The sequence below is a fragment of the Moschus berezovskii genome, chromosome 2 (assembly GCF_049115385.1).
Source record: "Moschus berezovskii isolate FMDL1 chromosome 2, NW_MosBer_1.0, whole genome shotgun sequence".
Lineage (NCBI taxonomy): Eukaryota > Metazoa > Chordata > Mammalia > Artiodactyla > Moschidae > Moschus > Moschus berezovskii.
In genome coordinates, this window is record NC_142461.1 from 132,710,059 (window position 1) to 132,733,897 (window position 23,839).

The 23,839-nt window shown below is 38.8% G+C and overlaps 1 protein-coding gene across 1 annotated transcript in view; it reads right to left on the reverse strand.

The window, feature by feature from the left end:
* Positions 1-13,594, reverse strand: part of COL5A2 (collagen type V alpha 2 chain) — a 154,993-nt gene extending 141,399 nt beyond the window's left edge. Inside the window, exon 1 of the mRNA XM_055396899.2 lies at positions 13,491-13,594. Coding sequence (XP_055252874.1) covers positions 13,491-13,587 — 97 coding nt within the window. The 5' untranslated portion in view covers positions 13,588-13,594. The remainder of the gene's footprint in view (positions 1-13,490) is intronic.
* Between the last annotated feature and the right edge of the window lie 10,245 nt (positions 13,595-23,839).

Consider the following 23,839-nt stretch of genomic DNA (forward strand, 5'->3'; position numbering starts at 1 on the left):
AAGTGTAGAAAAATGGTAGTAATTGGGAGTTGAAGAAGTTTCCCAGAATTAAGAAAATCTAACTGTGAGACGCTACCCAATTCCTACTATTCCTATGGCCTATTTGGCCTAGTTATAAGTATCTATGTTGTTAGCTCAAAATAATAGAGATACACGACTGTGGTTGTGTTTATATGTTCTTTCCAAAATGAACGTGTCTTAGGCATATAGGGTTAAAAAATTAGAGAAATCAAAGAAAAAATTAAGAGATATCACAAACTTTCCCAGCCTCTTTGAAATTTTCCAAATAAATCCCACAACACATGATATAGCCTTCAATGAGGCTATCTGTGCCAACTGTTAATTGGTATCCTTGGGTACCACAGGAAACTCATCTTCCCATGTACTTATACCTTCTATATGATGCACAATCATACAGTTCTATTCTGAAGAAACTCAAATATCCTCTTGAGAAACAGTGGGAATCCTGTGGACAAATTTCCATTTTGATTATACGAAGTCAACTTTCAGTTTCCATTAAAATGGATTTGAAGTGATTCTAATGTCTTGACTGTGGAACCATCCACAGACAAACACAGGATGTCCATGATAGCTGTGTTTCATCTGCCTGTGGTGTGAGCCATAGAGTCCACCCAGTACTGGGACTTTCACCTACAGCCATGATGTCAGCTGATTTTGATAGCCAGAGAATATTGGGGGAAAATCATAAAAGGTGAATTACCATATAATAATACACTCAGATTGGGTGAATGCTCAGTTGCGACCTCGTGGACTATAGCCCATCAGGCTCCTCTCTGTCCATGGGATTTTCCAGGCAAGCATATTGGAGTGGGTTGCCATGCCCTTCTCTTGGGGATCTTCCCAACCCAGGGAATCTTCCCCATCCAGGGAACAAATCCATATCTCTTAAGTCTCCTGCATTGGCAGGAGGGTTCTTTCCCACCAGCACCACCTGGGAAGCCCATATTTGAGAAAAAGACATCCAAATAAACCTTCAGTGTGAGACCTTGATTCTCAGGTAGATTCTTGAATGCCTTTCCTTCAAACTGAAAGTTTAAAGCATATTTCCCTTTAAAAAAAATTAAAAGTCATCTACTTAAAAACTGTTTTCTTAAAACTGGAACTGCTTGTCCTCCTAGGACTTTAGCAACCTTGCATCCACAGAATAGATATGGAGGGGGTACAAAGTAGATCAGAAGAGTATAGCTTTAACAATTTTATGAAATACTTACATCCTGAATGCACCAAAATATCCTGAAAATACTAATTATCATAAAACACATAATTTAATTTTGTTTCATCATCCTCCACACCACAAACACAAACACTACCAATGGAACTTTGAATGCATCCACTGATTAATTTCTTTAGAACTCATTGTTTCAATCTTGATTCATAAAGGAATTACCCCATTTTTTTTTTTAATGAAATAAACTACAAGTGCTGGGAGAAATATCAATAACCTCAGATATGCAGATGACACCACCCTTATGGAAGAAAGTGAAGAGGAACTAAAGAGCCTCTTGATGAAAGTGAAAGAGGAGAGTGAAAAAGTTGGCTTAAAGCTCAACATTCAGAAAACTAAGATCATGGCATCTGGTCCCATCACTTCATGGCAAATAGATGGGGAAACAGTGTCAGACTTTATTTTTTGGGGCTCCAAAATCACTGCAGATGCTGATTGCAGCCATGAAATTAAAAGACGCTTACTCCTTGGAAGGAAAGTTATGACCAACCTAGATAGCATATAAAAAGCAGAGACATTACTTTGCCAACAAAGGTCCATCTAGTTAAGGCTATGGTTTTTCCAGTGGTCATGTATGGATGTGAGAGTTGGACTGTGAAGAAAATTGATCGCCAAAGAATTGATGCTTTTGAACTGTGGTGCTGGAGAAGACTCTTGAGAATCCCTTGGACTGCAAGGAGACCCAACCAGTCCACTCTAAAGGAGATCAATCCTGGGTGTTCATTGAAAGAACTGCTGCTAAAGCTGAAACTCCAATACTTTGGCCACCTCATGCGAAGAGTTGACTCACTGGAAAAGACTCTGATGCTGGCAGGGATTGGGGATGGGAGGAGATGGGGAAGACAGAGAATGAGATGGCTGGATGGCATCACCGACTCGATGGACATGAGTTTGAGTGAACTCCAGGAATTGGTGATGGACAGGGAGGCCTGGCGTGCTGTGATTCATGGGGTCGCAAAGAGTCGGACACAACTGAGCGACTGAACTGAACTGAACTGATCCTGAAATCTTCCCAGGCTAATGAGAATTCCATTGGTTCAGGAACTTATTAGTTGTTTCTCAATAAAATTCAGTTCAGTTTTACTGTGCCTAAGGGGGAAAATAAAAACACAAACAAACACATGCCTAATCTAACCTGTAGAGAAAAGGATTTAAAATAAAACGGGGAAGGGATGAAAAAAGAAGTCATTTTTTTGTGAATACTCAGACATAATACTTGTAGCACCTGAAAGCTTTAACACAAGCTGTGAATGGAATTTCAATTGTTCCTCCTTCATTGACTCCAAGTGTTTTTTCTTTGTTTCAGCACAAACTCATGTAAAAGAAGATTCCTATATCAGAATCACTCATTTGCCTGAGAATGGCCAGTGCCCGTCTGCCTTTCAAAAGGGAGTATAAGCTTTCTTTATAAAACTTCAGAGGGTTTGTGTTTGTAGCCAAAGACCAGAAAACTAGAAACTTTTTCTTTGCAGTTCATCTTCCCATGGTAACCAGTTAACCTCACTGTTCACCCACCAGTCCATCCTATCAGAAACTCTAGATAAAAGTTGAGCACTAAATGAGAAGCATAATGTTTTGAATTAAATTGTAACTTAATCATTTATTCAATAGAAAGAAAGCTCTGGAAAGAATGAGATAGAAAAAATTTAAAAATAATTTCAAACTAACATAAATGAATCTGATAGGTTCTTCTAAATCGGGAGCAAATAATAACTATATAACTGCTGCTTAAGCAGTTAAACTTTTTAATGAAAATATTAAATCTCTATAAATAAGTTGTATTTGCTATGGGAAGTATGCATATTTTTAAATTCCATAATGAAAAACTCTAAAGCTGATGGCCACAGAACAGCTCTATTGAATAAAAAAAATCTAATTAAAGTAATTCATAGCTACTAATTATCTGGAGAAATTCCATGTGCATACCTTCTTCCAAGTGAAACCCATCATTTTCTTCAAGTTTGGAAACTGAGGAGAAAGAAAACTGCAGCAAAATAAGGAAAGTGTGAGCATAAAGAATGTGCCTACATTTTACATCAGCGTCTGCTTTCTGGAGTCAACTTCCCAAAAATCTCCTGGGAGTGAAGGGAGTGAGAAACCAGCAGCAGCCTTTGGAAAATGAGGAGACTTGCTGCAAAATCTGGGAAAAGATGGTCACTCCCACTACTGTATCCAAATAGTCCTGGGAGCTGCCTTGTAAATCCCCATGCAGTGAAGCAATTCCTCTCATTCCAGATGCAATCCAGAGCAATGCAGTGGAAAATAACCTTCCAGTTTTTAATACAGACTTTTATGACTACCATATTTTCAAAAAATAAACTCTGAAACAGTCAGAGCTGGTAGACAGACATGAGGCAGCACTGCGGCATGGAATGGATCGTGCTTGGCTTGCTCACTTCTTGGAGACAATCGCAGAGAATGAAATGTGTGTGGGGTGGGAAACAGGAGAGCAGGAGTAATGCTTCAACTCACATGGCCCTTAGAAAGTATTTAATGGAAAGAGGTTTTTGCTTCTTTTTTTTTGCCCATAGTAAACCTACACAAGAAGACACTACAGCAAAGCTCTTCTATTTGAAGGCAAAATGTATAAGTATGCTTAAAATATTTTGGAGCTCCAAAAAATAAAGTTTGACACTGTTTCCACTGTTTTTCCATCTATTTCCCATGAAGTGATGGGACCAGATGCCATGATCTTCATTTTCCGAATGTTGAGCTTCAAGCCAACCTTTTCACTCTCCTCTTTCACGTTCATCAAGAGGCTTTGTAGTTCCTCTTCACTTTCTGCCATAAGGGTGGTGTCATCTGCATATCTGAGGTTATTGATATTTCTCCCAGCAATCTTGATTCCAGCTTGTGCTTCTTCCAGCCCAGTGTTCCTCATGATGTACTCTGCGTATAAGTTAAATAAGCAGGGTGACAATATACAACCTTGATGTACTCCTTTTCCTATTTGGAACCAGTTTGGGCTCCAAAATCACTGCAGATGTTGACTGCAGCCATGAAATTAAAAGCTGCTTACTCCTTGGAAGGAAAGTTATGAACAACCTAGATAGTATATTAAAAAGCAGAGACATTACTTTGCCAACAAAGGTCCGTCTAGTCAAGGCTCTGGTTTTTCCAGTGGTCATGTATGGATGTGAGAGTTGGACTGTGAAGAAAGCTGATCGCCGAAGAATTGATGTTTTTGAACTGTGGTGCTGGAGAAGACTCTTGAGAATCACTTGGACTGCAAGGAGATCCAACCAGTCCATTCTAAAGGAGATCAATCCTGGGTGTTCATTGGAAGGACTGATGCTAAAGCTGAAACTGCAATACTCTGGCCACCTCATGCGACGAGTTGACTCACTGGAAAAGACTGATGCTGGGAGGGATTGGGGGCAGGAGGAGACGGGGAGAACAGAGAATGAGATGGCTGGATGGCATCACCAACTCTGTGGACAGGAATTTGAGGGAACTCCGGGAGTTGGTGATGGACAGGGAGGCCTGGCGTGCTGTGATTCATGGGGTCGCAAAGAGTCGGACACGACTGAGCAACTGAACTGAACTGAACTGAACTGATGCTTAAAATATAGCCTATTTAGGTATTAGATAAAAATACTGATGCATTGCCTAAGTGACTGTGGTAGATAAAATTTGCTTTTTAAGTTTCACTATAATTTTAATCTCTTTGAGAGAAAAGTTGTTGCTTTATTTTTTCCATAACATCTAACATTTTGGTTCTTATAATTACCCAATAATCATTTATTATTATTGTTATATTATTAAATGGTTGAATAATAATATCAACTGGATAATTATGTTGGATAATAGTATCAATAATCATTTGATGAGCTCCTACTGTTTGTCAGGAGCCATATTAATACATAGGTGGTTTAATACATGATAGTCTTCAAAATAATATTTAAGGTAAATATTACTATTCTAATTTTATAGATGGAAAAACTAAAACATAGAGCCCTGAAGAAAATTACTCAAGAATATGCAAATATAACTTGAAAAATCTAAATCTGAAATCGGTTCACTCATATTTGAATGAATAAATAGTGGGAGAGATTTTTTTAGGGTTAAAAAAAATAATATTCAATTGGTCTATGTGCAAGGAATAGCAGTCATATACCTAATATATAAAATAATTTTATTACATGCAGTGGAACCTGGGAAGTAGACTAAGGAAAAGTGTGTGTGCACGTATGTCATGGGAGGTGAGAACTAAGGCAATTCCTTATTTTGAGGCAAAGAATGACAGACATTGGACTAAAATTCTAAAAATGAGACAGATCATGAAAGGTCTTGTATGCTTTGCTTAGGAGCTTGAACATTATTCATTCCTCAAGTTATGGGAGTCAATGGAAGGTTTTAAGGAAGGTAATGAAGTGATCAGATTTTAGTTTTATAACACAATAGCAACAGAGGTGGTCCCAGTAGGTACAGATGGGAAGTAGCCACATGGGAGGCAAAGAGACAGATTACATGCTATTGCAGTAAAAAGCAGTAATCCATGAGAACTTAAACTGGGGTATTTGTAGTAGAAATGGAGAGGAGGTATATTTGAGAACTATTTAGCAGGTACAATAGTAGAAATTAGTAACTGATTAGAATTTTGCTTGAATGACCAAGTAGGATGATGTTGCCATTAACTGACATAAAGAATACACGAGAAAGATGATCCTGTCTGGAAGGAAAGATAATGTGTTGAGTTTTGGGTGCACTGAACTTAAAGTGGTTATGGACCAGCCAGTGGGAAACTGGGTATTTCGAAGTTCTTGTGGAAGGTCAGGGTTGAAGAGAGAGATTTGAAAATGATCAGCAATTAGCTGTTAAGCAGAACCCTGAGAGTAAGATTCCTAGATAATCTAGGAAGAGAATAGATAGAACCAGTGGACTAAATCCGATGAGAAAACAAAGTGCTAAGGGATAAAAAAGAGAGAGAGAGAGAGAAGGAGCCCATGAAGCTGAGAAGGAAAGGTCAGGAAGGTAAAGTGAGAACCTTCAGAGCACAGCCTTTCAAGAAAGCTAGGGTCGTTAACAGTAGATGAAAGGAGTCCACTGGAACGTCACACATTACTGGACAGGCTTAAGAGGAACAGAAGGAGCAAAACTGAGGGTGCATGGGATGAGCGAGGGCACGGAGTCAGACAGAAAACTGTTCTGCTCCTTTAAAGCAGCTAGGCTATGAATAAAGAAAGGGTGAAAGCCCGATGCAGGCCCTGGGAGAGCTGAGCTTGTTTACAGGCGAAGGGGAAAGAGCTCATAGGAAGGAAGCTGTTGAAGTTATGGAAAAGGGAACATGATTAACGGAGCAACTTGCCCCAGGAGGTGGAGAACAAACAAAATACAGAGGAAGGACAAATCCGGGAGGTTCTTCAAAACAAATTCAAAGATTTGGTAAAAGTAGAATTCATGCCACCAAGATTTATAGCTATGATGACTGAGATCAGACTAAAATATCACTTTGTGAGTCTCATGTAAATGCTCTAAAATTGCCTTCAGGTAAATTTCCCAAATGACCCTCTTAAGAGTTCCATCAGATTGACAGGGGTGTGTATAATTTCTTCAAATTCATATGAGGACCCAAAGGTTCAGTAAGGTTGGTTGTTGTTCAGTCATTAAGTCATGTGACTCTTTGTGACCCCCATGGACTGCAGCATGACAGGCTTCCCTAGAGTTTGCTCAAACGCATGTCCGTTGATTTGGTGATGCCACCAAACACCTCATTGTCTGTTGCTCTCTTCTCCTCCTGCCATCAAAAAAAGGAGTCTAAAGGTTGCCGAACTCCTAAACAGCAGAGATGAATCGGAATCCAGGTGCCCTCCCAGTGACGGTGGGACCGTGGCTTACTTTACTTACTAAAGTATATAGACGACAAGGCTATGATGCTTACATTGCAAGCAATAATGTCACCTTTAAACTGAACTTATAATTCTGATTGAACAGACACCCAGAAAGAAAAAGGAAAGAAAACCAGCTGTGAAACTGTCTTTCCTCCTTCCCAGATGTATACTAAAAAAAAAAACAACTTCTTAAAGCACACAAACATTTTCGAGTTTGAAAATTATACCAGAAAGCTATAGAGACAACGTTCATTGATTTATTGATGCTAACTTTTTAACACGGTTAATGTTACTTCTCTGTAGAAGACAACAAGTGGGTAAGGAAAATCTTGTGCTATCATTATGTCCCTGATACACTGTTCATTAGGAAAAATACTCAGTATAAGATGGAACCATCCTGATTTCTGTTGAAGAGTTTAGTTTTAAACATACCAATAAAATAAAGTAAAATCAACTAAAGCCACCAATGCAGTCACAACTTCAAAGAAAAATTTTCCACTGGATAGACTACTTCTCACACAAATGCCAAGAATAGATACTCTTTGTGTGTAATAGTTCTTCAGCATCAAATAAAATTTAGAAAAAGCCACATGAAATTTACATGAAAAGAAATTTGGAAGAAAACTGAATTGTTAATATATTTCTAGCAATTCCACTGTCTTATATAAACTTATTCAACTTACCAAAATGTACATAGTAGGTCAATTAATAATTAATAAATTTAGTCTTTTTTTCCTACTATTATATCTCTCATATATAAATCTAAACTCTTCAGTGTTGTGATCTCAGAACACAAAACATCAGTCAAAAAGTGACTGATCCAATTTTAAATATTTTATAAACTGCCACGTAAGACTAAGAAATGATACATGAATTCTCCTTCAAGTAGGAACAAACTATTTGATTTAAAAAAAGAAAAAAAATAGATTAACATAACTTTAATCTCTAAGACTCCTCCTCTCAAAACAAAACTTCCTCTTGATGTTTTTACTTAACATATGGCATTATGTGCACTTCTAGAATGATCTACGTGGTGAGTCTTTGGCCTGCAGGGATATGATAAAAGTGTGAAGAGCAGGAAGTAAAAGAAAGGAAAAAAAGACTATATAGTCACCTGGAAATACATTTTAATAGTATGGTCTTTGTATAGTAGAATGATTCATCTAACTTGCCATAAGGAGGATTTGGGTCCTGAGTATTTTTTCCAGAAATGATTGTGAATTCACAATGTCTTTTCTATAAATTTTCAATAAGCAGGCTTGTAAGTGAAAGGAATGACTAGAATAGCAAGTTATTAGCAAAGCCACAGTGTGTAGCCTTAGAAGAGGAAGTCAATGGTGCCACATCAAGATCAAGCATCTAGGCAGAGACTTAACACAGTGGTTCACCAGCATGAATCCATCACCTAGAAAGCTTCGCAAATCCCATCCACAACCACCAAATCAGGATATTTGGGAACAAGAGAAGCCTAGAATCTATACTGGCAACAAGCTCTTCAGGTGATTTTTTATGCAACCAGCTCAGCACTGATCTGTGTGGACTGCTTACCAACTAACCTAAAGAGTCATGATCTACATGATCTACACTGCATTTGTCAATATAAAAAATTGACGGTACCTATCAACCTATCACATATATAGAGAGATACTCTCCCAAATAAAGCCTCATTCTAATTTTTATAAAAGTAAAGTTTATTTGAAGAGACTACGGAAAGAATCGTAAAGAATAAAAACCTAATGTTTAAGTGCCATCTGGTGTTCTTGGCTTTGTGTTCTACCTAGGAATGAACAATAACCAGGGTAAGTCTGGTTACTCAACTATATTCTGTCCATTGAAACCAGCTCTATTCTACTGAAACTGGTTGACAATTATGCCCACTGTGGCCAGGATTACAGCTGCCTCCTAATAGCTATTCTCCCTTTTATATCCTCCATAACTCTATTCAACACAGTACATTGTCAGTGTTACCCAGCTAAGACTACATTTCCCAGCAGCCCTTGTAGCTTTGTGTGACCACATGACTTACAAGTAAGTAGAAATGATATGATGACTTAACAATCTCCATTAAAAAAGAACCACAGGCTTTATCTCCTATTCTCTATCTAGAAGCCAGGAAAGTAAATATAATGGCTAGGATTCCAGTAGCTGTCTAGGAATTTAGCACATCATGGACTGTACCCTAAGAATATAAGAGAGCTAGAAAAAACTGAAGAGTTGGTAAACCAGCCTTTCACTACTAAACTAGAAGCTTGTAAGATAAGAAAAAAACACTTTTTTGTTGTTTAAACTACTACATTCTGTTATATGAAGGTGGACCTAGCTTAAAACATTCACTGTAAAAGAAAAGTGTGCATATCCTACATGAGTATGATCCAAAGTATCTATTTCAACAGTCGACGTGACATGAAATCTCTCAGTCAAGTCCGACTCTTTGCGACCCCATGGCCTGCAGCCCACCAGGCTTCTCCGTTCATGGGATTTTCCAGGCAGAGTAGTGGAGTGGGTTACCATTTCCTTCTCCAGGAGAACTTCCCAACCCAGGGATTGAACCCAGGTCTCCCGCATTTGTAGGCAGACGCTTTACTGTCTGAGCCACCAGGGAAGTCAGTAAAAAGTTTAAAACAATTTATGAGTGAACAAGTTACTTAAACTATATATTTGCATTCTCTACTGCCTTTAAAATGATCCCATCCATGTACTGCTGAGTATTAAGCATTGTTTCTTGATATTAGTATTTGAATGATGAGATAAATGCCAGATATAATAAAAATGCAGGAAGCATGCTATAGAAAGGGCTTCCCTGTTGGCTCAGACAGTAAAGAATCCGCCTGCAATGCAGGAGACTTGAGTTCGTTCCCTGAGTTGGGAAGATCCCCTTGAGGAAGGTATGGCAACTCACTCCATTATTCTTGCCTAGAGAATCCCATGGACAGAGGAGCCTGGCGGGCTACAGTCCATGGTGTCACAGAGAGCCAGACGCAACGAGTTTCTAAGCACATGTGCTGTAGAAAGAACTGTGAGCCCCTCAGTGCAATTTCGTCGCTCAGTCATGTCCGACTCTTTGTGACCCCACGGACTGCAGCACACCAGGTTTCCCTGTCCATCACCAACTCCCAGAGCTTGCTCAAACTCATGTCCATCAAGCCAGTGATGCCATTCAACCATCTCATCCTCTGTGAGCCCCTCATCTCTTAGTAATCAGAAGTTTGCTTGGGTCCATGATACTAGTATAGGCTTACAAATAAGAGGGTTGCAAATTTACGGTTCATGAGCCAAACTTGACATTCAAAATACACTGTACTTGGCTTAGTTAATACTTTCTGAAAACATTAGATACGAATGGCTTCAAGTGGGCATGCATCTTCAGTTCTCCACAGCCCTACCATCACCTGTTGATATACGCTCTCTTGCTTCACTTGTTGATGTCACCTGCCTGACCTCAGAAGCACTGACATGTGTCGTCTCTGGAAATAAAACAGTACGCTTCTGTAGTTTTCCTTCTCTCCACCGTTTCTCTGTTGCTGAAATCAATGATTCATATCAAAGATTATTTTCCAAGATTAAGTACGTTCACTTCTAATAACAAAAATGTATTTAAGTATTAGATATTAGACCTTTATTAGGTATTAGACCCAGGTATTAGACCTTTATTAAGGAATATGAAAATTAGTATAAATACGCTAGTATTTTCTCCTACAATAAACAAATGGGAAAATCTCTTCAAGCAGCCCCCCGCCCCCGACAACCAACATCCTTCCACACACACACAAACTCATGAAAAGCTGATTTTTGTTATCTTAACTCATTTGTTTACCTAATTTTACTTAATAGTTCCCAGCTAAACTTAGTCTAACTCTCAATCTTTCTCACTTTTATGAATTTAAAAAATCAACTCAGTTCTTAAAATTTAGTGAGAAGTAGTAATGATTTTGGCCTAAGAGGCCTAAAGCTTTATTTGTTTTCTTTTATCTCATCATTCATAAGTATTTCTATAAGACATTGTATATGTAATTTATGTAAAATATAAATTTTAAATTTCCGGTAAAAATAATCACAGTCAAACAGAATAAAAATATACGTTGACGTCCTGAAAAGAAAAAAACCTCATAAGTATGTACGTACATATGATAATAAGTCTCTACATTTCAAAGAGGACATATTCATAAACAAAGCCAGTACCACATTATATGACTTAGAGCTAAAATTTGAAAAACATATTGTTTTGCATGTATGCCTTAGAAACTTCTTTAGTTTAAAACATTTACCTTACTCTTCTCCAAACTTAAAATCACATGGAGTTTCAAAATTCTGATTCTTCTATTAAGTTTGTGACAAGCCTGAACAGGAAAAATAAAGTATTGCCAAGTAGTCACACAATATAACTTAAACCAAAATCTGGATGGTAAGCTCAAGTTATGTAGTTCAAAATATCCTGGATTATGGAATTCTTTTTTATATCACCTTTAATTAAGACCTTAACTATTTACTTTTACTATTGAATTTTCATCACACATATTCTCTTAACTGAGAACATAACTGAACATAACATAGCTGAGCAATTTATTCTTTTACAATATGCATGCAAGCAATTTACCCTTTTTCTATAAAATGTTTGGAATTCCATGTTCTATGCTATTTGGATATATTGGGGAGAGGAGAGTTGGTATGGAATCAGGGGCTTTTTTGCACCAAGCATCACATTTCTAACATTTATATAAATTAGTATTAAGGTAAATTGAACTCTGCTCATTTATCAGAAAACACCTACAATGTAATTACAGCTATTTGAGAAAGTCTTTCAACATATGGCCTACTCCATATACTTTACAAAACATTCATTTATTCACATGTTCAATTATTTTCATACCTTATAAATGAAAAATATTTATCTTAAAATATAGTAACAAGGAAAGTTGTGCAAAATTTTGAATGAAAGTTGTTGGTTTTTCTGGTGGGGGAGGGGAGTCGACTTCTTTTATATTCAGATATTTCTATTGCTATAGTAATTTTGTGCATTTTTCCCTCCCCTTTCCTGACTTCTACTTCTTATTCTATTATCTCCCCAGCCTTTCCAAACTACACATGCTTTTCACAACATTTCAAAGAAACTCAAGAGGTTTAATCTTCTATGAATTATCTCATTTTTTAAAACATAAAAAGTAACATAAAAGTTTCAAAATTTCAGAAAGTGCCCCCTCTATGGGACTCTGGACAGATTCTTGGGTATTCATCCCAGATTCTTATTTTCACTCTAAATGTTTTCTAGACCTCGGGGTCTCTAGATTAATTTTATGAATATTTATAGAGCAAAAATACACAGAAACAGGTTTTAAATATATACACACACACATATACATATGAAGGACAGTAACAGAAAAGTTTAATAAGTGTGCTAACTTTTAAAAGCTTGAGTTTGATGTTAAATTGTTATGAAAATCTTTAAAGCCTATTATGAAAGAGTACATGTCTGTATTTGAAACTTCGGGCCTGGAGGGTAAGGATTTAACAATGTGAAACTAATTTAAATATTTTCTTATATTCGCTAGCAACCACACATTTTTGCTTAACCATACCATAGAAAGCAACCCTAACATATGCAAATTTCATAGGGAAAAAAATTGGTAACCAGGCAAGATTTGTCTTACATTTTTAAAAAAGAGAAGAAAGGAAACTTGTGTCTAATGAATAATGCCCATGCAAATACTCCGTGATAAATAAATTATATAAGACATGCCGATTTCCTGCCTTCCGCCTCCAACAGGGAACCACCACTGTCCTGACAGTCAAGTCAGTAGGGTGGGAAAATAAGAAATCTGGCTTCTATCAACCTCTGCCATGGAGAAAGAAAGGAGACTTGTCTCACAGAAAGCAAAAGTGACTGTGAGATCACAAATGAAACTAGGAGACGCAAAAATCTATAAAGAGAAAAGAATAAGGAGCCAAAGTCAAAGAAAAATCAGTTACAGAGTGGCTACAGAGGTTTTTCTAAACAAAGAATTTTATGAAGCAGCTGAAGTTCAGTACAAAAAAAGGCTCCACCCTACTCTGCTTCTGCCGCGACTTTTCCTTGCTCTGAGAACTCTAGCCCACAGAACAGACCTCCTCTAACTAAGAGTGTCTCTAGCCCTCCGTTTTAAGCACTCTCCTTTTCTTTTAAACTTCCCACTCTCCACATTCAGGCAAAAGGACTTATCCTAGGCTTTCCCCAAAAGAATTCAGAAGAGTACTCTTCGAACGGCAGATGTAGAGGCTCCGGATTTACAAATGTCCCCGATTGTCTTCCGAGCTGTTTCCCAGGTACAAATCTGTCAGCCCCCTTCTCAACTTCAAACCAGAACCTCCTCTTCGTGCTCTTCCACCCATTTCCCAAACCGTGCAATAAACACCACAAGGACAGCAAACGGCAAACTTACCATCCTCGTCTTCTTCCTGGGCTTGTATTGAGACGAAGTGCCCTAATAAAACAGTAAGAATGAGCAGAGGTCTTGCTTCCACCCAGCTTGCCATCATGTCTAAATATTAGACATGTGGGTCCTCCTGGGAGTTAAAAGTATATTCTCAGGTTATTGCAGCACCATGAAGTCAGCTGTAGGCTCTTCTTTCAGCACCAGCCCCAGGGCAGCCTCTGCAAACCCCCTTTTTCAGCACCAGCTCCAGCACAGTCTGCGAAAACTTTTTTCAAGCGATGCAGCTTTAAATAGGAAGAATGCTGCCTCCACTTCTTTTCCTGCCCCTTTTCAGCTTGTTCAGGCTCATAACCATCCAGTGTCTGCCAAGCAACGGTCTGATTGATGGTAAACAACCAAATCAGAACACAAGCCCCTGTGCCTTGAACTGTCCCTATTTCATTTGTTTTAAACATAAATGTGGCTTAATCACAGAAGCAAACGTTTGTTTCTCTTTCCTTTTCTTTTTCTTTCTTTTTTTTTTTTTAAAAAAAGAAAGCCGAGTCTTATTCTTCCCTCCCTAACCCTTCCCCCAGACACACACCCCTTCACTTTTTCCCTATAAGCTGAAAAGACATCAGGAAGGAAATACAGACTTTCAGCCTAGTTTTTAGTACCTAGATAATTAAACCTTAAACTGTCCATGTTAAACTTTCAAAGGGTCAAATTTTAACCCTTTCTTTTTTACTAAGGAGGACTTATTCTTGGCCCCTTGCTACATTCTGCTTCTTTTCCCAGATTCTGGAACAGGACCGTTAAATGTCCAGGTGAAGAAATTATTTTAGACAAATGCATTATACTTGGGGTTAAGATCATCTCCTTATCTCTCCATCTCTCTTATTTAGGGAAATCCATCCACGTCTCCTTCTTGTCCCAGAGCGTTTTATTATGCAGAAAAGAGTCCACTTTGTTGGTGTACAGGGATGGGAAGGACACTGTATTTGGATGCAGAAAGCCTTGCTTCAGACATCAGCTTTGCCACTCACCCATTTTGTAAACACTATGCCCTTTATCTCTGTGCACTCCAATTTCCTCATTTGAGAACAGAGCTTTGCTCTGATCAGGACAGAGTTTAGTGACATTGAAATGAGTAATACATTATTAACTAAGTTTCAAGCTGCAAAGAACCACCTAAAAGTAGTTAGAGTGGTGTTATTACCCCTAAACTAGCTTTGCAGGGAATTTAGTACTTCCAGTTGTACATGTCATTCAAGAGCATTGTTCATGAGTTTTTCTGACACACTCAACGCTTGTCAAGATCTTAATGACCTCAGAGAGTTCCACATAATCTAGTGGATTTGCTACCTCGAGTCCACGCAGAACGAGAATGGCTGTGCTACACAACACAGGTGAGTCAGTGGTTTAAAATTACTCTGCAATGACCAGGAACCCTGCATTGTGCTAAGCATTGGAGGGAGAGGATGACACAAAATAAATGAAAGGCATGCCCACTGTCTCCAACGAACACATATAGACACTAAGAAAGAAGATTTATATAAAGCAAGAAGCATAAGCCAGAGCATATACGTTAGGCATACATTAGACCCAGCAGAAATTCAGAGAAAGGAGAGATTATTAGGTAAGATCAGGCAATTAATGCATTATCCTTACTTTATTCTGGTAGAAGAAGTCCAAGAAGCTTTGCATTTTCACTTTGGAGCTATACCCCCTGGAGAAGTATTCCAGAGGAATATTGGAATGCAGCTATACCCCACAGTCTAATTTTGACTTCGACTTGTCCCATTCCGATTACTTCTGTCACCACCACACTTAACACAGTGCCCTGCTTCCACTTAAATGAATTCATTGAGTAAGGATCAAAAAGTCACCCTTCTGCTAATTCTAACTAGAATATCTGAGAGAGGCCAGGACTTGAAAAATACTTTGCCAAATATTCAAAAAGAATAAGTGGGAAATGCAGAGAAAAAAAAATTAGCTACTCCATGTGCTTGCCACTTCTATTCTACTTTGAAACCATCTTGAGACATCAATACCACAATACCAAAGGGTTGGCCCAATTTTCAGGCATCTTGTGTGGAATCTTTACGGAGCCACAGAGACTAAGGACATTTATGGAGAATCTGCAATTCTCATGAAGTGTTTTGGGTGCTGAGGGCACAGAGGTGATAACAGGATTTGTAGCAGAGTCGGTGTCCATGAACACTCAGTGCTTGCAACTCAGTATCTGTTAGTAAAACAGATATCATCAGCATAACAATACAGCTATTTCCATTTAAATGTAAGCAGTTTTTATAAAAGTGATTAAAAATCCAAAGCAACCTCTCCGAGTTTCCTCCAGCTTCAGTCGCCTCTTCCCATCATACCAAAAGCACATGTTACGATAGGGACCAAGCAAATATTTTCAGGAGAACTGAGATAACTTAGCATTCTCTCTTTGTAAGTTTGTGACCCGGGCTTTTCTTCTATGGTTGGCTTTAGGTTCTACATTAAAATTTGGGAGAAAGTGAAACATATACAGGTGTTGACCAGGTGTGTCTGTTTAATAGATGTGGCTGAATTCAGGAAGACTTGACCATTTCTCAGTCCCCAAAGAACTGATTCTAGGCCTCAGTGCTTGAATGGAGAGCTCAGATAGCTGTCACAATTCCAGTGAATTATGCATATTATAATATGTGCCTAGTGGGTGAATTTTTACTAGTCCAATTTTTCACAGAAACACTGAAAGGTATTTGTTATTTTTCTCAAGTCATGTATGAGGGGATTATGCTTCAAAGAAGTTTCAAGTTTGCTAAACTAATAAGTGGTAGATTCAGGATTCTATTACTCTAAAAACGAGTGTTCTCACCACTTCCTAGATTTTAGATCTGCTGCTGCTGTTTAGTCACTAAGTCCATGTCCAACTCTTTTGCAACCGCATGGACTGTAGCCTGCAAGACTCCTCTATCCATGGGATTTCCAAGGCAAGAATACTCAACTGGGTTGCCATTCCCTTCACCATGGGATCTTCCTGGCTTAGGGATCAGATCCACGTCACCCATCTTGCAGGCGGGTTCTTTATCACTGAGCCACCTGATCTGTGCTGTGCTGTGCTTAGTTGCTCAGTCATGTCCGACTCTTCACTACCCCATGGACTGTAGCCCACCAAGTTCCTCTGTCTGCAGGGATTCTCCAGGCAAGAATACTGACATGGGTTTCCATGCCCTCCTGCAGGAGATCTTCCCAAGCCAGGGATCGAACCCAGGTCTCCCACATTGCAGGCAGATTCTCTACCATCTAAGCTACCAGGGAAGCCCAAGAATATTGGAGTGAGTAGCCTATCTTTTCTCCAGAGGATCTTCCCAACCCAGGAATCAAACTGGGCTCTCCTGTATTGCAAGCGGATCCTTTACCAGCTGAGCTACCAGGGAAGCCCCGCCACTTGATCTCCTTGCCACCAACACTTCCAGTCTCAGAAGGTGTCTCAACACCCTGCAGGCTTAATCCCTCCCTCTGCTCTCTTTATCCCCTCTCTTTACATGTCCTTCAGGACATTACTACGTGTATTCCTCAATGTCTTCAAAAGAGAAACAAAAAACCAGAAGTTTCCTTCAACTCCACATCTTCTGCCATCTTTTATTCTCCTCCCTTTCCCCTCCTGGTTATACCTCACCTGTGCGTCAGCACATCATTACCAGCCCTGCGAAAGACACCAATACCCTCTGTCGATCAATCCAAAGGTTTTCCTCTTTCCTCATGTGGGGCCTGATATTCAGACCACTCCCTCCTTCTTTCTGAAACTTTCCTCCCCATGGCTTCCTGGCCCCAGAGACTACTTCTCTTCCGCTGCTTTTGGGGTCCAATTTCCTTTGCCAACCCCTCTCAGAAAGTTACTGTGCTTTCTAGCGCTGCATTACCAGCTTTTATCTCTCCTTGCCCATTGTCTTTCTCGTAATTATCAGATCTCTTGACTTTGCGTCCATTTACATTCTAATAACTTACAGTCAAGTTTCAGACCCTAAGCACTTGCACCGAACATCTCCCTCTGGACAAGTCCATGTAGCTCAGAGTCCAGAATGAGACAAATCTTGATTTCCCACTGTTCTTTATACCAGTTAACATGACCACAATTATCCTCGTCCTAAGATAAGACACAGAGGACACTCTTTCTTCTCCCTCAGCCCACACACAATTGTTCACTGAGTCTTGTTAGCTTTGTTATGCATTTGAATTGTTTTAAACATAGTTTATTGATAATATTATATTAGTTTCAGGTGTAAAACAGAGGAATTCAATATTTTTATACATAATACTCCATTTAAAGTTATTATAAAATATTAGCTATATTCCCCATGCTGTACAATATATCCTTGCAGCTTATTTTATAAATAGTTTGTATCTCTTAATTCTCTACTCCTATCTAGCCCCTCTCTCCCTCTCCCCACAGGTAAACACTAGTTCATTCTCTATATCTATGAGTCTCTATTTTATACTTGTTAATTCCTAAATAATTACATGAAGTAACAACATGATGTTTAAAATAACAGAAATAATAATAAAAGAGGAGAAGGAAAATGCCTAGTTCTTGGTCTCCATCTTCCTCTGCTTTCCTCTTTTGGCTTCAGCCATTGGAAACACAGATTTTCCCAGGAACATAAGCAGTTTCACACCTCCAAATTTATTCAGGCTCTGACTTTTGCCTGAAATAACCACCTCCCAGGTTTAATTTATTTTCTCATTCAACAACTATTTGTTGATTGTATATTATTTGCCAAAGGATACAGTGTCAGCAACCCAAACAAGGTCTGCAGTAGAGCTATGAACAACACAGACAGGGTCTCTGATGCTGCAAAGCTTAAAACAGCAAAAAATAAGTGAGCAAACAAGGTGATTCCAGACAGTGATACGCCATGAAGGAAATAAGCAGTGTGTTGTTTAGAGTTGCTCAGGGGTCAGTAGTGGAAAGGATGTTGCAGATAAGGCCATAAGCCCAAACCCCTTTAGGAGGTAACAATAAATCTGAGACTTAAAACTGGAAAAGGATCTATCCCTGGAGAACTACGATGAACATGGGATTCCAAGCAGAGGGGACAGCAAGTACAAGTGGCCTGGAATGATATATTAATTTTCTATGGCTGCCATAAAAATTAGCACTAACCTAGTCCGTCTAGTCAAGGCTATGGTTTTTCCCATGGTCATGTATGGATGTGAGAGTTGGACTGTGAAGAAAGCTGATCACCGAAGAATTGATGCTTTTGAACTGTGGTGTTGGAGAAGACTCTTGAGAGTCCCTTGGACTGCAAGGAGAACCAACCAGTCCATTCTAGAGGAGATCAATCCTGGGTGTTCATTGGAAGGACTGATGCCAAAGCTGAAACTGCAATACTTTGGCCACCTCATGCGACGAGTTGACTCACTGGAAAAGACTCTGATGCTGAGAGGGATTGGGGGCAAGAGGAGAAGGGGACGACAGAGAATGAGATGGCTGGATGGCATCACCAACTCTATGGACATGAGTTTGAGTGAACTCCAGGAGTTGGTGATGGACAGGGAGGCCTGGCGTGCTGTGATTCATGGGGCTGCAAAGAGTCGGACACGACTGAGCGACTGAACTGAACTGAACTGAGTGGCTTAAAAGAACACAAATGTATCATCTTATTGTTCTATAGGTCAGAACCCTGGGTTTCATAAGCTAAAATGAAGGTGTCAACAAGACTGTGCCCCTTTTCAGAAAATCTAGGGATGAATCCGTTTCTCTACCTTTTCAAGCTTCCAGAGATCACCTGTGTTCTCACGGCCTCTTCTCATCTTCAAAGCCAGCAACGCAGAACCTCTCTGACACTACTTTGGGGGTTGCATCTCTTTCTCTGACCGTTGCCTGGAAAGGTTCTCTGCTTATAATAATATGTATGACTGCATTGGTTCTACCTGAACAATCCAGAACAATTTCCCCATCTCAATATCCTTAATCATATATCACAAAATTATTTTTGACATGTAAAGTAACATAGTCACAGGTTCTAGACACTAGGACATGGACATCTTTGGGAGGCTATTGTTCCTCTTTCCAAAGATAGGAATAAGCTTTGAGTGTGAAAGAATAAAAGAAAACTAATATGACTAGCCTGATATGATGTAAGGTTGGAGATAGGTCTGTCAGTAAAGTAGGTCGTGTGTAAGAGTTTCGATTTTTTTCTATATGCAATGCGAATCCAATGACGGGTTTTAAACAAAGGAATAATGTCCTTTAATTTACTGATTTTTTAAAAATATCTGAATGGCTTGTGAGAAATGTATTATAGCAAAGCAAGAATGGAAGTGAAGACACAGGTTAGGAAGCACTTTTAGTCCAAATGAGAGATGATGGAAATAGAAAGAAGCAGAAAAATTCAGAATATATTTTGGAGATAAAATCCCTGATGAGTTATGAGAAGCTGAAGTAGAAATTTGAAGAGGAAGCTTCTGCCAATTAAGCGGACAATAGAGCCAGCAAAGCTCAAGTGTTGGTCGCCCGACAAACCAGCCTTTTCCTTCACAGAGCTGACCAACGTGTTCAGTATGGACCTTCCTGTGTTGTGCTGTGCTTAGTCGCTCAGTCGTGTCCAATTCTTTGCAACTTCATGGACTGCCCGCCAGGCTCCTCTGTCAGTGGGTATTCTCCAGACAAGAATATTGGAGTGGGCTGCCGTGCTCTCCACCAGGGGATCTTCCCAACCCAGGGACTGAACCCAGGTCTCCCTCATTGCAGAAGGGATTCTTTACCATCTGAACCACCAGGGAAGCCCATGGGGCCTCCCTAACCTTACACAGTATTTACATGTCTGACTTCCCTGTTGGACTGAAATCTCCTTAAGATTATGGACATTGTCTGGTTATTTGTATTTGTTGTTGTTGTTTAGTCTCTAAGTCATCTCCGACTCTTTTGCAACACCATGGGCTGTAGCCCCCAGGCTCCTCTGTCTGTGGGATTTCCCAAACAAGAATACTGGAGAGGGTTGCCATTTCCTTCTCCAGGGGATTTGCCTGACCCAGGGATCAAACCCATGTCTCCTACATTGCAGGCAGTCTCCTGCTTTGCTGGTGAATTCTTACCAACTGAGCCACCAGGGAAATCTAACTCTTTGCAACCCTATAGACTGTAGCCCGCCAGACTTCTCTGTCCTTGTGATTTCCCAAACAGGAAAACTGGAGTAGGTTGCCATTTCATCCTCCAGGGCATCTTCACAACCCAGGGATCGAACCCTGGTCTCCTACCTCAGAGTCAGATTCTTTACTGTCTGAGCCACCGGAAAACCCATACTAAGTATTTATTATGTGTCAAGTACTATGTAAGTACTTTGTATGGACTCATCAACTCAATCATCATATCAATACTGTGGAATTTGTCCTATTATTTTCTCTGTTTTACAAATGAAGGAAGGATATTGAGGCTCAGAGAAGCTAAATAACTTGTGTCAAGCTAAATAACTTGTGTCAAGTCATACTAAACTAGTCAAGAAATGACATACTTTGGAGAAGGCAATGGCACCCCACTCCAGTACTTCTGCCTGGAAAATCCCATGGATGGAGGAGCCTGGTGGGCTGCAGTCCATGGGGTCGCTAAGAGTCGGACACAACTGAGCGACTTCACTTTCACTTTTCCCTTTCATGAACTGGAGAAGGAAATGGCAACCCACTCCAGTGTTCTTGCCTGGAGAATCCCAGGGACGGGGGAGCCTGGTGGGCTGCCGTCTGTGGGGTCGCATAGAGTCGGACACGGCTAAAGTGACTTAGCAGCAGCAGCAGTCAAGAAAAGGCTCTGTCCTGGTTGTTACTCTCATTTCACCATCTTTTCTCTTAAGGAGATGTGGTGCAAAGAAATTATATAATACTTATTTCTTTAGCTTAAGCTCCATCACTGATTTTTTTTAAAACAAATGACAGCACTTAGAGAATCTTTCAAAATGTCTTTAGCATAATAGCTTTTCAAGTAAACAAATATATGAATCAATTAATTTAAATATAAATACTATCTATATTCAAACTTCATAAATATAGGTTAGCTCTATCTGAATATTTGTATTAAAAATGTAATTTTTTACCGGTAGGCATATAAGGAAGATTTTCTTTTTTAACTTCTTAAAATATGAACTTTCATTTTAATCTGGATCTTTATATTTTAGAATAAGTCATATTTTGAGAAGTTTGCAATTTTAATTTTAAAATATTGTCTTCTCTTAAGACAATCAATGGTCACATTTAGAAGTTATGGAGAGTCCTGCAAATGAAAACCATAAAATGATCTAACAAATAATGTTAGCTCATATAGCACCTAACTGTTTACATACTCTTTGAGTACATACACTTTGAGACTAACAATAACCCAGTGAAATAATATTAGCAGGGTAATCATTCCCATTTTACACTGGGATTCAGTGAGATTAAGTGACTTTGTAGACAATGCAAACAATAGTTATAAAATGGTTTCTAAATCCTAGCAGTCTAGGCCCTGTACTTCGTGATAATTGAACTATAATGCAATTTTATTTTACTAAGGAGGAAGATAGCATCAAAAAATTCTGCAGGCTGGGTAAGAGAGTAGATCTTAATTGTTCTCACTACCAAAAAAAAAAAAGTGGTAACTATGTTATGTTTATTAAGGTATATTTTATACAGTGTAAATTCACCATTTCAGATATCCAGATGTTTAAGTATGACAAAGGTATACAGTTGTATAGCTACCATCATCATCTAGAGGACATTTTCTTCACCCCCAAAAGTGACTCCACTTGTGAATTCAACCTTCTCCTCCCAACCCGACTCCTGGCACCACCGATCTGACTTCCATTCCCATAGCTTTGCTTTTCCAGAACATTATGTAAGTGGGATCAGACATATGCACATTTTTGTATCTGGTCCTGATTCATTCACATTGCTGCGTGTATCAGTAGTTCATTCCTTATTTCTAAAGAACTATGTTCACATTTTTAAAATTTTACCCTCATACTTAACCATTAATCCGTTATTTACTAAGCCTGCTACTGCTGCTGCTGCTGCTAAGTCACTTCAGTCGTGTCCGACTCTGTGTGACCCCATAGACGGAAGCCCACCAGGCTCCCCCGTCCCTGGGATTCTCCAGGCAAGAACACTGGAGTGGGTTGCCATTTCCTTCTCCAATTACTAAGCCTAATAAATCCTAAAATGTGCATGATTGTTTGAATTGGAATAGACAATTCTCTGTAGCTAAAATGAGAGTCCATGAGTCAGGGCTCCCCTAAGGGAAACTTGTTAGATGACAGGATATGTACAAGCTACAAAGGAGAAATTGTCTAGAAACTCAGTGACACCAAAGGCCACTTATACCAAATGAGTTTACCATGCTCCGTATACTGTTTTGAAAAAAATTAAAGGCCTGAGAGTCCCAAGTTGTTTCTCAACAAAATAAGGACTCTTTCAGCCCATAAGACTTTTGAGTTCTTATACTGTTCAGTTGACAATTATGTGGAGATCAGAAGTCTAGGAAATTGGTCCTTGGTATGGAGAGGGCAGCAGAAGGCAAAGAAATCAAAGTGATACATTTTATCACACTTCATACCTTCATCAGTATTTTGTTTAATATTCTACATTTTCCTTGCTTGGGGCAAACTACTCCTTCAGACCCTTTTATAACTTCATTTTTGTTTTACAGAGCTATGGAATTCTCTGCTTTGAGAGGTCATAAAAGAAATTTTTGCAAAATTGGCTTCTTGAGAAAGTATAGCATTCTATATAGCCTGCCATTTCAAGTGTGATTTATGCTATAATTTTGCTTGATGTTTTACTTCGTGCCCAGAATTTGAATATGAAAAATAACTACACCAAAAATTACATCAGTTGTCAATATGTCAGAAGTATTTGATGCCAATTTTTAAAGCACTTTTTTAGAAAATCTATGAGCAATAAAAAATTCATCCCTAACTCCCTCTTTCCAATGTGTATATATCAAATGGGAAATGGCCAAACTTCTGCTCACAATCACTACTATCACAACTATTTGTCATATGCAAGTACTTTAATAATCATGAAAAAGCTGAAATATATTGATTAAAAACATATGACACATTTAGATTATAATTTTTGTTTGAATATCTGCAAGTAATTAATGAGTTCACTTTGGAATAAATATACAAGTATAAATTAAGATAGGCTTTGACCGCAGTATTAAAGTCTTAATTAATTATTAAAATTAGTCACTCTGTATCCAAGTTTTTCAGTCTTCAAAACACCACAAAGACCCAGTGGCTCACTGATAATATGCCTTAGAAATCAGGAGCAGTCTACATATTTATCACATATTGCATTAATTACTATTTAATTAAAATATGTAGATATCTACACACATATACAAAGGGTTGGCAAGA